The sequence below is a fragment of the Salvia hispanica genome, chromosome 6 (genome assembly GCF_029641045.1).
Source record: "Salvia hispanica isolate PSC_SH4W2 chromosome 6, Shi_PSC_v1, whole genome shotgun sequence".
NCBI classification, from domain to species: domain Eukaryota; kingdom Viridiplantae; phylum Streptophyta; class Magnoliopsida; order Lamiales; family Lamiaceae; genus Salvia; species Salvia hispanica.
Window position 1 is genome coordinate 19,977,209 of NC_142697.1, and position 14,928 is coordinate 19,992,136.

The following is a 14,928-nucleotide window of genomic DNA, read 5'->3' on the forward strand; positions in this document are numbered from 1 at the left end:
CAAAACTAGAAATCAGAATTGAGAAAATGGAGGATCTGGTGTGGATAATGCTATGAATAGAGTAGGTGGAACAAGAATTATGTCGTCCAACGTTTGTGGATCAAGAACAAGAAGAAGATATAATTGGTTGCATTGAGACCACATGGCAACCATAAAGCTGGCCTGAAATTCAATAAACTGCATTGCTATAGAGCATCTCTCCAATCAATCAACTAATATACTACTCCACTAGTATACTTTCTCACATACTCTCTCCACAGATTTGTGTTGTGAATTCTATAATCAATCAGAATGGATAATGCTAGCTACCAAGGGTCAAGCTCAACTGCATCTTTACACACAACATTATTAAACAAAATTACTTATACTACTACTATTCAAATTTCTAAATAAATATCTGAACAGGAAAAGGCAAGCCAGTTGATGGACAATCAGTTCAAAATGTAATTAATTAATTTATTATCTCCTCTTTTAAATATCTAACTTAACTAAAATCAATATGAAATGTTGATTTAGTGACGAACAAACACCTTACTAAATGAAACATGGCACTTCAATTCGGTATTCCGACCAATTTTTATGTGTCGATTCGTGCTTTGCTGATAGATTTAATTATTTTAGTACTACTAATATTTATCAAAACTTTTATGAAGACTTTATACTTGGGGTTTTTTGCTTGTTTCTAATTAATACTAATACTACCACTTTTTGCTCAATCAATGCCTGCCTAATTCAAAAGTCGTCATTAGTAGTATATCAATCAATATATACCTGCCACTGATTTTGCATAATCAATACCTGCCTAATTACTAAATTGCCACTCTTCCAATTCTGCCCCTGCAGGCAATACTATAACGCCATTTGCATTATTCAATGTTCACCATACTTATTTTCAATATGCTATCTAATTCGTCGGTTGATTAATTGACATTTTGTAATGGGCCTACACACTAAAATTGAAGTCCAACAAATTATGATCCTTGATTGAAGAGAAACTGTAGTGCACAACAGCACAAATGGCAAAATATCTACATGAGTCGTCGTATATATCTTAAATTTCAACCATTTGAAAGGTAGGCCATTTTACATTTGATAGCGGTTTGTGTGGAGAAATATTAGTATAAATTAGACCCAGAAAGGGTCAAGGGTCAAGACTCCAGCGCAACCAAATCCATGAACCTCTAACCACCAATTTTTAAACATGCAGTAAACATGATTTTATTTTCCTGTTTGTGGTGTATGTATGAGTTGCGTGTTACTGAATAACAGCGAAATTCATTGAACAAAATCTATGATTTATCATTGTTAGTACTATTTCATAAGAACAAAGTTTATCTTATCTTAGTACATACATTTTCTAATAATATGTTGATTTTTTGTACTTAAAGAAGATATTTATAACAATCTATCTTGACATCTTGTCAAGGTGGAGCCACCTAAATTTGACAGCACCACAAAAGTTTATTAAAAACTAGTCTCTATAATTAAAATAAAATTTCTATTTGTGAAATAGGAAATATATCATATATAAAGATTCTCCTATCATATAGTGACAAGCAACTTAAAGTTTTTTCTTATATTCTCCATTAAAAAAGTAATGTATTTATTGCATGTTTATAATTGTTTATACTAGTAGAACTAAGCTACCCATGATTTGACACCATAGTAAAAATAAAAGGAGACAATAGTAAAAATGAAATAAAAATCTGGGTTGGCGCAGCCTAGCAAAAGGCGGAGTTGATGTTAGCGGCGGGCGGTATCTCGAAATGCCACAGCCTCCCCTCCGCCTTGACCCGATTCTTCTTACACAGGAACGCCTCCGCGTACATCTTCTCCACCCTCCGATCCACGTCGTGTAGGAACACGTGCGTGACGCCCGGTTTCTTCCGGTTCCTGGCCATCACCGCCGCCGAGTATATCGCCGCCATCCTCCCCGGCGCCTCCGGGAAGTACCCCCGCGGCGCGTCGATCATTATAAGGTCCCACTCCGTGTCGTACACCTCGTTGGCGAGCATGTTGAGCGCTAATCTGAATCCAAAATGAATTCACCGGAATTTAGAAAAAAGAAAGACTGATTAGCATTTAGCAATAGGAATACCTGCATTTATGGTTGCCACGTAGGAAAGATTTATTCGGGGAGCAATGAGGCTCGGAGCGGAAATGGTGCATCAAGTCGTCGGCTTGGGAGAGTTGGTTGCGGTAGCGGACGGTGTGGGCGCGGAGGGCAGGGGCGTCTTTGAGGACGGTTTGGACCCACTTGGGATCCTCCTCCAGGAATAGCGTCCTGCCACGTGGATTGAGGGAGGCCCACATGAGTGAATCGCGCCCGAGTCCGAAGACGAGGAAGTCGGCGGGCCCCGACGCCCGGAGGACGTTGAACGTGACTGAAATCTCGCCCCGGGACTGCTGCGGCACCACCGTCGACGTCGCGTAGTGGAGGATCGCCTCTAACTGGAGGCTGGTGGCCGGCCCGGAGACGCGTGACCCCCACGCGCCGCACAGGAACGGGGCCGACGAGTTCTTACCGAGGAGAAGGAACACCAGCGATGCGCCTCCGATCAGCCCCATCACCACCAGCCTCAGGGGCCATCGGCTCTCCGCCACCTGGCTTTGGTTGTTGTTTTTCTGCATTATTTTCTCTTCTTTTTGAGGGATTTGGGACTGGGACCAAACCAGAATTCTTCCTCGCCCACATTTAGTACTAGTATTTATTTTATTACTATTAATTATTTGTATATTTATTTTTGGTTTAAGGGGTTAAGGCTTTGACTAATAGAGTTTCTATATTTTTCATTATTACTATTTCCTCTTTCTTATTCAAGATAATATCTCAATTAAAATATTCTATTTTTATATACAGGATAAATTTGTTTCTTCACTTTTTATTCAAATATTTAATTTCTTCTACTTAAAATCTGTGTTATTCAAAAAAATTTCATACTAAATGGAACTTGTGAAAATATTTAACATTGTATAACTTTCATCATTGCAGTTACAGTATTTTTATTACTATAAAAATATGCCTTTTAATCGATAAAATGTCATCATTTTAGGATATACCTTCCTCAGACAATGTATCTTTTAAAAACAATACTACGTTTCTACTAGCCAAATATTAGTAGTAGTATTATTTTATTAGCACCGACTGGTAGATAATTGTACTAATAATAAGATAATGGTGGAGAGATTCCAAATAATGGTTTTCTGCTATCCTAAAAGGGACAAATATAGGGGAATTAGTTGGAGTAGTTTGTTTCTTTACAAGAACCAGAACAGAATTAAAAGGTGTGATCTCCTTATCAATTGCAAACCACATTTGTCGTGTGAGTTTGTTTTTGACTTATTTTCAGGCAATCATAAAAATTTTGCAATAACAAATCGAAAGAACCTTCAATATTTATTGTTCAAATATAGCTTATTCCGAAAATACGGTGATAGTAATTTCTCTGTTCGTCTAAATATCACAAATAAATATCTGCAATTTTTATAGAATAAAATAATAGGAGTCTACATGTAAAACAAAAGAGGGAGAGGTGAGTTTATGGTGAGTGGGAACGCATGTCCATTTCATTACCACTTCCCATAAATCAATACCCGCTACAATTACTACACCTCATCTTATTCGTCAACTTCTAAATCTCCCGTATCAAAATTTAATTATCGTCGCCTCCCTCTATTGGGATTAGATTTGTAGGCTTCTAGCTTTTATATTTCAAACCAAACGCTACACGCACTCTTCTGGACTAGAATATCCAAATATTTTTCTTTTTGTTTAGCCTTTTATTTCAATTCAAAATCTGTGATCCCAATCTTATTACTACCAATTATCTAACACTCCAACACTAAATTTATAAAAGAAAAATAGTACTAGTAATTAAAAATGAACGAAAATTGTACTAGTTTTGTGTCAGAGTTTGGGACCCAGTTTCCGTATGTATGGAGACTCAAAATCCCAAACACAAGGTGAGGGTTGGAGAAAATACCTCAATTTTCAACCCAGAATTGTTTGCCTCAAGGAAAAGAGTGTGACGACTTGCACATGCGGAAAACTGGAAAAGAGTACTTTTATTTAATTCAATTTGTTCCATATATGTGACACGTCACTAATATACATAATTCAAGTATTTGCAAAAATATAGTATTAAGAAATCGAATTGATTTTCATGTAAGTTATAAATTTATGACTCCATCAGTACCAATTTCTAAAGTATTTGAACCAGACTAAATACATGCTCCATATTACTAATACTGAATAGACGAGGACAAAGTTCACAAATTTTACTAACATCAGTGTGTAGCATCAAAATTATTTAAATTTATTATTTTTGTTCATTTCATAAAAATAGATTGTACTTCAATTTTTATTGAAAAACAATCCAAAGCGATTATAATGCTGGGTTTATTGGGCCTCGTCCATACTCGAAAATCTGAAGAGAAAACTATAGAGTAATACGTTTATTGGGCTAGAAAGTACAAATAATAATTGTACAGTTAGAGTCCATAGGAATTAGGATTGAATGAAGGCAGGTTCCACGTGGAAGGCATGATGCCGCGTGCATGGTCAACCAAACAATGAATTGAATGAACTCATTAATGCGTATGCCGGAGACATAAATTTTAGCATCTACCACTATCCAATTTCAATTCAATGCTTGCTACTGCTACAAATCCTCATTCTTCCTCTCTCTCACATCTAAACAAAATACTCCTAGAAATTAAATGGCGATGAAAAGGAGCGCTAAGCTGGCCGCCGCGATCCTCTGCTTGGCGGTGGTGGCGGGTGGAGGAGCGGAAACGATAGCTGAGAAGTGCGCAGCGGAGTTCCAGAAGGTGACGCAGTGCCTGTCGTTTGTAACGGCGAAGGCCAAGGCGCCGAGTAAGGACTGCTGCAACTCGGTGACGGAGCTCAAGGACACAGATCCGGCGTGCCTTTGCTACATCATAGAGCAGGTGCACAACGGATCCAATCCCGCCATCAAGAGCATGGGCGTCCAGGAGTCTCTCCTGCTGCAGCTCCCCTCCGCTTGTAAGCTCGCTAATGCCAGCATCACTGAATGCCCTAGTAAGCTCCCTTTTTACTTCAAATTAATTACTTTAACCTGCACATACTTTTATTTTCATTTCAAACTAGATTAACCTATCTATTTATATTTCCTCAGAAATCAAATACTTCAACTACTAAACTCTTGAGCACAACTAAATGATTTTGAATTCCATTATTGTGTAATAATATGCGAAAATAGTGTTCTTGATAAAATCTTATACTACTCCCTATTAAGTATCCGCAAAAGACAGACTCGAAATTGAAATTGACAGGTTGAATATTGATGCTGGGACCAAAATATTGTACTACTACTAAATGAATTTCTTATCAAGTATCCGCAAAAGTACTAATGTACCTTTAATGCATAAGATTTGAGAAAATTAGTAGGTAAATAAACAAAGGGTACAAAACATGCAAGTATTTATTTATTATAGTGGACAAGTTGATAAACATGTTACCACATGGCACATGGCATGGAGTATTAATTTCCATTTGGTAGGAAATTAAGGAGAGAGATGTGACACGATCCATTCTCTCTATTGAAAAAGTTCCTGAGACACACTTAATTAGTTATATAAACCGACTGTTAAATTTGACGCATTGTTGCAATGGACAGAGCTTCTAAACCTGCCTCCAAACTCCCCTGACGCCGCCATCTTCACCAACACCTCCACGAGCGCGACTTCAACACCAGTGGCAACACCGGGAACGTCGTCGCCAACACCCAATAAGGGGGATTGGCAGAAACCTCAAGTTGCAGGATGCGTAACAGTGGCGACGGCGATGTTCATCTTGTGGGTGACGCCTTTTTAAGCGGAGATCAGTTTGAAAGTGGTTTATGTTTGAAGTTTAAGATGAATGAATTTTATTTAGCTTCCACGCTTGTTGTTGAGCAACGCCTATCCTACTTTTAGCTTCGACTATTATCAACTTTTGCCTTCCATTTTAACTAATTAACTGCGTATTATAGCACGTATATACTACGGGGTGCGTTAAAATGACAACACCTCTTAAAGTGACACTATGACACCACGCTACACTGCAATATTATAAACGCTACACTGCAATATCCAATACTCATGACTGCAATCTATAGATTGCAGTCCAACGTATTGAATATTGCAGACGGGAAAAATTGCAATCTAGCGTATTGGATATTGCAGCCCGAGAAAATTTGCCTTTGAACAATTTTTATGATTGTCATATGGTAGCTGATTATTCATCCATGTGTACAAATGATTGGCTAGGAATGATGGCATGGTGTTACTTTAAGATGTGTTCATTCTAACACAAACCTATATTCTACTTCACTCGCGCAAATATTTCGTAAATTAAACCTCATATTTATATGATGTGCTATAGTTTGTTCAAGATTTAGTTTAAATTAAATTATACTACTACTATAAAACACGTAGTACTATGCCCGTTTGATAAGTTAGTAATGCCTAGATATAGATATTTATATGACTATTTTAAGTGTTTGATATCCTAGTTAACCTATTATGTCAGCCCGTGGTTTTCTCTATGGCCCATCTGAGCCCGCAAATTTTTTCTTAAAATACAAAGATATGTATCTCACAAATTTGGTCGGATGGCATTTCTACCTCATTTATTATGATTTATTAATACAAAATCTAGATAATTTCTTGTCTACCAAACAACAACGAAAATACCTTCATCCGAGCTTATCTTGACACGAAGCCCGCATTTCTTATCTTATTTAACAAATCTTGTTATATCTCATCTTTCTTATCAAACGAGCCCTTAAAGATTTTTTATATTTTGAGTTTCGCTTGCAAGATTTATAAAGATTTTGAGGCCATGCTGAAAATTTTAAAGTATACAACAAATAGCTCACGAGTAATTAGAGTCCTAAATCTAATTAACCATCTCTCTAGTCATACAACGAATCTATCTAATGACGTGCAGTAAGATTCTCAAAATTTATAACTACTCAAGTGAACACACAATATTCAGGTCATAGGATAAATGGCCAAAAAACCATAAAGTTCGGTTAAATTCTGGTCTATCCAGAAACTTTAAAGAAATGACCAATTATATCATAACTTTGACATTTTTCATAATTGTCTCATAGTTTATGATATGGGAGAAATTATGTATATATGCTTTTGGCAAACAAAAAATATCATACAAACAAAACATTCGACTATTTAAACAACATATATTAATTAGTTAATTATGTCTTTAAATTTTACACATGCACGAGTTACGTGGATAAATTCAGAAACGTGGCATGATGAAACTTTTTGCTATAGGACAATTGAGAAAATTGTCAAGCTATGATATGATTGGTCGTTTTTTAAATTGCAGGATAGACCAGAATTCGGCCAAACTTCATGATTTTTTTGGCCATTTACCCTTTTCTTATACAACGTCTCTATGTCGTCACTGACATCACGATCACGCCTTATGTTTCCTATAGTTATGTTTTGACTAATACTCCCTCTGTGTCATTTTAAGTGGAGCGATTCTTATTTGGCACAAGATTTTATATAATGTTTGTTTTATGAGTTAATTGAAGAGATAATAAAGTAAAGTATATAAAAAACATAGAGATGTTTCTAATCTTAAAAAAATTGTGTCATTAGAGTGTGATATCCCAAAAAGAAAAATGTGTGACTTAGAATAGGACGAAGTGAGTATACCTTAATTCTATTTCGGTAAAGATAGACCAAATTATAAAAATCAAATCAAAATTGAATATTTTTTCACTAAAAAGATAAATATATATCCAACGTTCACATATTCGTAAAGAATGATGTAATCAAATTATTATCTAATGACTTTAAATAAGGTTACGTGGAATTTAATGCATAAGATATCGACTCCTTTGCTATTAAACATAAATGTAAATGATTCGCATGTGTGAGTTGGTTAAGCGGTAAAGAGGTTAATGTCTGAGACCAAAGGTCTCATATTGTTAAATACTCCATTTGTTTTGTATTCTTATTCAACTCAATGAAATCAGTAAAGGATTGCATGTCTTTAATAGGTACTCCATGATTTACTTTGTACTACTACTACATGGTAAGCTGAATTTGTGAAATTAAATCTCGGGAGGCTCGATCAGTCCTCTGATTTGTTTCCTTGATGATCTCTTGGCACAAACCGTATAAGTTCTTGTGCTTAAAATTAAAATTGCCTTTTCATTCGTGACATATGTCTAATTTACTCAAAATTGGATTAGGGAAAATTGGATTCGAATTCCATTTTAATTTGAATTTAAATATGGATACCAGTCTTACGGGAAACTATAATTTGAATCCAATTAGGAATGATATGCTACATATTACATGTGAGCTCATTATACGAGTACCACTCTCATTTGACGCACGTTTAACGTTGTTCGTTTTGATTTATATATATAGTTTAATTCTAATACATTAAAGAATGTTATTGAAAATTTTAATTTCACAAAATTCATAAAAATCAAAGCTCAATTTGCTCGTTTTCTCTATAATTTTAAATTAAAAATTTCAATAATATTTTTTAATGTATTAGAAGCAAACTAAATACTATAATGAACTCAAATAAAATAGATAGCATACCATTCCTCGTATACCAATACCATAGTATATTATGGTAGTGTGACCAGATACAAGCGATACGAGACGGTACATCTAAAAATGTCTCATACGTATATAACTTGATCCCAACAAAATCCAATTCTAATCCTTACCCATTACAACTACTTCTAAGCAAAATATTACTCCCTCCGTCCAGTCTAAGATGACACATTGCATAGCCGGCACGAGATTTTAGGAGTTATTGGTTAAAGTATTTAATTGGAGAGAGAAAAGGTAGGTGTAAGTATTAAAGTAGAGAGATAAAGAAAGATGAATATTTTAATAGGAGTGAGAAAAAGTGGTTGAGTGTATTAATTGGAGAGAGAAAATTTCCAAAAAAGGAAATATGTCATCTTAGTTGGGACAAATTAAAAAGGAAAACGTGTCATCTTAAGCGAGACGGAGGGAGTACTGTAAATGGCGTATTTGTAATGTGATGTTATCACCGACGTAACGTTTGAGGATTGTACGCATCATCATACTCAAATTCTTCATAAATACATTTAATTAGAGTTTGCCGAAGACAACCATTAAGATTAGGAAATAAACGGAAAAAAGTGTTAATTTACGAAACGTTTTGTATGCATCCAGAAACAAGTCACCATTTTAATGTTTAGTGGATCACGCGAAATATTAATGCTATTGATTCTAAAAAATGGGGTATAAAAAGGTGTTTGCTAATGAATCTCCACACCACAAATAAACGAAAAATATACGTATTGTGAGTGTGAGATTTATTTGAAGGAGCATAAAATGAAGAAAGCCAGATTCCTCTTTCTCCTTCTAGTCTCCTTTTTCGCTCTGTTATCCGGTAATACTAATATTATCCTCATATACAGTTATACTACTTAAAATTAGATGAAAAGAACTCCTATATATATTGTGATTTGGGGTGGTGAATAAATTGGATGCAGGTGGAATAAAGAATGTGGGAGTAGAAGCTGAAGCACCACTGCCATTGCCATATTGCAGAGTCGACCGAGATTGCTTTCCGATATGTTCCAAGTGTGGCTTCTGTGCATGCTTTGGAAATATATGCGTTCGCGGCTGTCCGGCCCCTCCCCCTCCCGCCCTTCCCAACCCCAACCATATTCAGCCTTAGTTTTGTTATTCACTTTGCAATGATACCCACGTTATCAAAATTCAAAATAAGTATTGTTGGGGATATATAAGACTTTGAATATGATCTCATATCTGTTACCTGTAATTTAATTTTTGATAAAGCAAAAAAATGTCTCCAAACAAACAAGGTTGATTATCCAAAGAACACACAAATTTGCAACGTTAGCTCCACACTAACAGAATATGCTGTGGAAGGCAAGAACCTTATAAATTTATCAACTAACAAGGACACTTGTGCAGCTAGCGTTCAAAATACAAAATAACAAGATTGTGCTTTTGAATGGTAGTCAGTTCATTATGTTGGAATATAAGTCTGTCTCCTCATATGGTGTTATGAATAGCTGGATTTCCGGGAAGTTAGTGTTGCCTGGCAATGGAGGATGAGCAGAAGGCGGCTGATGCAGCCACAATTCTGAAGAAGAGAGGGGCACCCCTTCTGGGATTCCATGCATCGTAGGTAAAGGCTGACTTATGCAGGTTTTATTTTCTTGAATTTGATTCAAAGCCATGGATTCTGATCCACATGGAGCCCACGAATTACTTGACAGAAGAGAGAGAGCACGACCATACTCGGGTGCTGCATCTAAGTGGGGAGAATACTTCGAACCTACATATTTGCAAAAACAAACATAATCAACTTCACTCTCAAGTCCAATGGCAAGTCGAGTTGCCTATCTTTGTAACAAACAAAAACCTTCTAAGCAATAACCCTTTTCTAGTAATGCTACTGCTGATGGGGATTTGAGTAGAAACACACCTGGATTTGAAACATCAGCCACAGAGCTCTTTGATGTGGGAAATCCTTTGGCTGCACTGCTTTGCATGTTGGTGAAATGTGTAAGTTTAGCTCCTGGTATATGCATCTGCTCGCTGCTAACCCCATCTCCACTAGACTTCAAAGGATGATACCCTTTGGTCAGGGTGAACTTGGTGCTATCCCATGCTGCATCACCCATAGCTCTAGAGTGTACAAGTGCAGAATTGCTCATCATAAAATTCATTTGCTGCCTTCCTCCTGCGCGTGACAAACCAAATTAGGCTAATTACTACCAAAACTTGCACTATTGTTTAGCACACGAAGCCAACATTTCTAACTCTCCCCTATGAATTTTGTCCCCTCCCATTTTCAGCTTAGGGCTTATAGGAACAAGCAAATTTTACTCATGATAAAACGTTGACACACTTATTTACATACCAAAGTCTTCTAACACAAATGAGCCAGATATGATCATATTAATGTCAGTGTCCACATGAAAATTTCTCAAATGCTCCACTATACTTGATTAGTTCTACAAGGTTCAACAAGTCCTTATATTAGAAATATATTTTCTTTAAGATTACTCATACAGAATGCCAAAATATTGTGTGTAAAGGACTGAAAACAACTTTACCATCAACCTTTTACGAGTTAGAAAGCTGAAAACTGAAAACTGTAAGGACTGAAATGGATAAATATACCATAGAATGGTGATGAGAGCCTTGAATTATACTGAATTTCCTGCTGTGGCTTCCTGCGTCGAGCATTATGATCAGAAAGTCTTCTTCTACAACTGCGTTTCTTTTCGTCAAATTCAGATATGTTATGAAACCTTCAAACAGAGAGAGTGGCATTAAAACAATGAAAACTTATAACCATTAAAAGAAAAAAGTCATATAAAATGTTATGAGACAATTTGTCTTCTGTGTCTACCTGCTACACTGCTGGCAAAACCGGCGTTCAAGGCCACCAACAACAACCTTTGGGGCTTTAGAATGGCTATCACAAACCCTATGCTTCCGGTGATACTCTTTACCTGTTGAAAGGTCGGAATTGCAGCCCTCAACTACACAGCGAGGCATCGGGAGATTATCACCCAGCAATTTAGTTTTCTTCAATGAAGCGGTGGATGCAGTAGGCCCAGTGGAAGATGCACTCTTAACATGACCTCCAGCACCACTATTCTCAAAGTATGTTCTCTTTCCAAGCTTGAGGCCAATAAGTGGTTCTACAGAGCCAATGGAAGCTTCCAGAGGTGGAGAAGTTCCAGAAATCTTAGTTCCTTCACGTTCTGTAATCTTAAAATTTCCAGAAAAATCTTCATATGCCATTAGCCTGAAGTCTGGGGGGGTTTGCCCATCTTTTGTGGAAGAATCAGAAGCTGATATTGAGCTTTTTGCTGAAGAAACATGGCCACCATCAGAGCCAGAGGCTCCTGCTGAGAGATTGAAGGATCCAGCATCAATTTCCCTATCATCAATAATAGTCCAATCCACTAGTTGCAGCTTCTTAGGATTTTCTGTTGTTTTTGGACCAAATGCATCATAGCTTTCCCAATCCCACTTAGCATTCCAATCCATCTCCAAATAGTGGCTCATTAGGTAGAATTTCTCAATTAATCTAGCACAAATAATGCATCATATACCAGGGCCTAGGCTGAAACTGCAAGATATAAAATTAAACTCTTCAGATTCGAGGAAGAAACTCTACATAACAAGCAAAATAGTAGGTGAAACTCCTTCAGAAGGATCAAACAACAAATAGGTTATCCATACCCAAAATTTTATCAGAATCACTAAGAAGACATCACGAAGTAATCACCCCTAAAGAAATTATAGCTTCATGTTTCATGGATAAGGAAATCACAAATGTATAATCAATACGCTTCATGACAACCAAAACGCATCACCGATATCACCACATGTACTCAGCCCCCAAATCCAAAATTCAGAGCGGAAAACACGAGCAAACACACACACAAAAATAAACCAATCAAACATACTGATATGATAAATAAGTTCAATAAGAAACCCAATCTTGAACCAGAAGGCCAAGCGTACACATCAAGAAACATTGTGGCAGCACAGAATCTCAGATAATTAGCAAAAATACCATCTTTTTCCAATCATCCCACCACGAAACGAAGCAGATTAGCTGCTCTCCAACAACAGATGAATAGTAGTCGGTAGCTAAAAGAAGAAGTGGTAGGTGATATACTTTGTTTTTTAGCCCATTCACTTGAGCAATCAAATGAGTGGAAAAAAGAGATTTTTACTGTTAACTGCCTGCAATCACCATCCTTTTTGATAGCAATAAAGACTCTGCTTTGTACCTTTCCCTTTTCACTTCTCTTTTATCCTCAACCTGGTGTTTAATTATCTTCTCAGTTCTTTTCTGGCAATACGCACTACCAAGATTGACTGAGATGCCTCTTAAACATAACCACAAAAAGAAAAGATAATGGTCTAATCATTTTCTTCAAACAAAAAAAAAAGACCAAGATATGTTTGCTTTTGGCCTCTTCACCACCAAACTAAACTCCAACATAAAAGAATTATAAGTAAGAGTTAAAGTTGCACTAATCCAAGTAGAAATAAAAATATGAATATAGTCAAGCCCTCCCTCCCTTCCAAATTTTATGCAAAAAATTCTTACTTACCTGCTGGCTGCTGCAGTTTTTTTATACTCGTATAGTTAAATCAAGTTTAAAAAAGTAGAGAAAATAGGGGTAGTTGATGGGTCGTTATGGTCCCCCATCCCCTATTCAGAGCTTTTTACAAGAATAAACAACCAAAAACTAGAAGAAACTCGCTCACAGGCCACAGCAAACATTTTTCCCTTTCTCCAACGTCGCTTGCCCATCCTCAATGACGTGGAAACACCTCAGACACCACAGCCCCAAAAATTAGTACTCCTCCAAAAGGGGCGGAAAGAAAAAGAGAAAAATAAAAACCATCAAGGAAGAGATAGAGATAAAGAGAGAGAGAGGTGGGGGCTTCTTTGCACATATTAGGAAAGTCTTCGCCTAATAATCCCCCCGCTGCAGACAATTCCCTTAATTGTTTCTCCTAAAACAGAAAGCACAACCAAAAAATGGAGCAGTTATGATTTCCTCAAATCTCACTGATATACTCCATCCATCAATTACTCCTTCACTCCCCCCAACGTTGAATCATTACAGCTCGGTCGCAAGCAATCATTCCAGTAGCAGAGGAGTTAGTTAAATAATTAAATAACATAACACACAGATACTGAGATACTACAACAAACAAGGACATGAAAGTAACATAATTTTCCTGATAAGAAAGGAATTGAGAGAAAACTGTAGCTTACCCAGTTAAGAGAGAGAGAGGGAGTTTGGGAAGTGGGAGGGAAAGAGAGTGGAATTTATCTTACCAAAAGGAGAAAGTGAGACTTACAGACTGAGAGAGGCGAAATTTTTTAGATATAAATAATTGAGAGAAAAAAAAAAAAAAAGTAATTTGAGGTGTGGGGGCAAATCGGCAATAACAATGGTGTGAGTATTTTACACAGTGGGTGTGGGACCCATACTGTGATCCGCTGTGTGTCTATCTCAACGAATACCGGTAGGAGCGAGGTAGATCGGACGGTTGGGGGCTCTCCACCTTACATGGATTTACATTACCTTTGACCAATGGAAAATTCTGCCTTGGAGTTGTATTTCTTTGTTAAATTGGTATACTTCTATTTCTATGTATGTAATGTTTTTTACTACTAGTATTTTTTTGCTTTTGCGGTTATGCCACTCTTTATGTATGATCTTGCCGCTTTATACTGTGATCTGATGTACTAGTATTTAAATACTAACTTGTCTTTTCATTGCTCCTATAAGGTATTGCTTCTAATTAAAATTATGCAATTTTATTATACTTTAGAGCATCTGCATACTGCACTGGTGCTCTTTAGAGCCTTCTTTAAGGGCATTCCCAGCTGCCAGCGCACCATTGTGGGGAACGGTTTCGGCCGTTGCTAAGTCTCGCGGGCCGTGTGTTTCGCAGCAACGCGCACTCTATGTGGCCATCTGACAGGATAATCCTATCGGGCTGATCGGCGTCCGTAGATCGGCGATCGATAAATGTCTGTCGCGGGCGAGTGCCCGTCGAGCACGACGGTTTTCTCTGTTTGGAGAAAAGAATGAACAATAATATTGATATTCTTATTGATTGAATGCTATGGAATACTCCACATACTTATAATATGTGAGGATACAAGAATATCCTAAAACAAATCTAATAATATCTAATCAAATATGAGAAATATAAGATAAATCTAAACTAACTAATTAATAAATGTGTGCTCGTATCACCATCGCATGCAATGGCGTGTTACCTTATTTTAGAGCATCTCCAATGGGGACGGATGTCCCATAGCCTTCCCGACGGACTTCCCAAAAACAC

At 36.9% G+C, this 14,928-nt stretch overlaps 3 protein-coding genes and 1 long non-coding RNA gene across 7 annotated transcripts; 2 read left to right on the forward strand and 2 right to left on the reverse strand.

The window, feature by feature from the left end:
* Nucleotides 1–1,586: 1,586 nt before the first annotated feature.
* Nucleotides 1,587–2,696, reverse strand: LOC125204224 (arabinogalactan O-methyltransferase 1-like). The gene is made up of 2 exons (XM_048102819.2): nt 2,099–2,696; nt 1,587–2,028 (listed from the first exon to the last, which is right to left on the reverse strand). Exons 1-2 carry the CDS (start codon nt 2,629–2,631, stop codon nt 1,722–1,724), a joined length of 840 nt encoding a protein of 279 aa, XP_047958776.1. The 5' UTR covers nt 2,632–2,696; the 3' UTR covers nt 1,587–1,721.
* Nucleotides 2,697–4,653: 1,957 nt separating this feature from the next.
* On the forward strand, nt 4,654–5,997 carry LOC125204287 (non-specific lipid transfer protein GPI-anchored 1-like). Its single transcript, XM_048102891.2, has 2 exons — nt 4,654–5,062; nt 5,661–5,997. Exons 1-2 carry the CDS (start codon nt 4,720–4,722, stop codon nt 5,855–5,857), a joined length of 540 nt encoding a protein of 179 aa, XP_047958848.1. The 5' UTR covers nt 4,654–4,719; the 3' UTR covers nt 5,858–5,997.
* Nucleotides 5,998–9,339: 3,342 nt separating this feature from the next.
* Nucleotides 9,340–9,822, forward strand: LOC148923329 (uncharacterized). Its single transcript, XR_016132817.1, has 2 exons — nt 9,340–9,442; nt 9,546–9,822. It is a non-coding gene; the product is annotated as an uncharacterized LOC148923329 (long non-coding RNA).
* Nucleotides 9,823–9,828: 6 nt separating this feature from the next.
* Nucleotides 9,829–13,962, reverse strand: LOC125207173 (squamosa promoter-binding-like protein 12). 4 transcript variants are annotated; one of them, XM_048106401.2, is made up of 5 exons: nt 13,844–13,962; nt 11,444–12,172; nt 11,212–11,342; nt 10,511–10,768; nt 9,829–10,360 (listed from the first exon to the last, which is right to left on the reverse strand). In XM_048106401.2, the coding sequence occupies exons 2-5, from the start codon at nt 12,106–12,108 to the stop codon at nt 10,041–10,043; spliced, it is 1,374 nt and encodes a 457-aa protein (XP_047962358.1). In that variant the 5' UTR covers nt 12,109–12,172; nt 13,844–13,962; the 3' UTR covers nt 9,829–10,040. The 4 variants fall into 4 exon arrangements, with proteins under 4 accessions (XP_047962358.1, XP_088917374.1, XP_047962357.1 ...); XM_089061248.1 differs by lacking the exon at nt 13,844–13,962 and adding an exon at nt 12,843–13,837; XM_048106400.2 differs by lacking the exon at nt 13,844–13,962 and adding an exon at nt 12,623–13,837.
* Between the last annotated feature and the right edge of the window lie 966 nt (nt 13,963–14,928).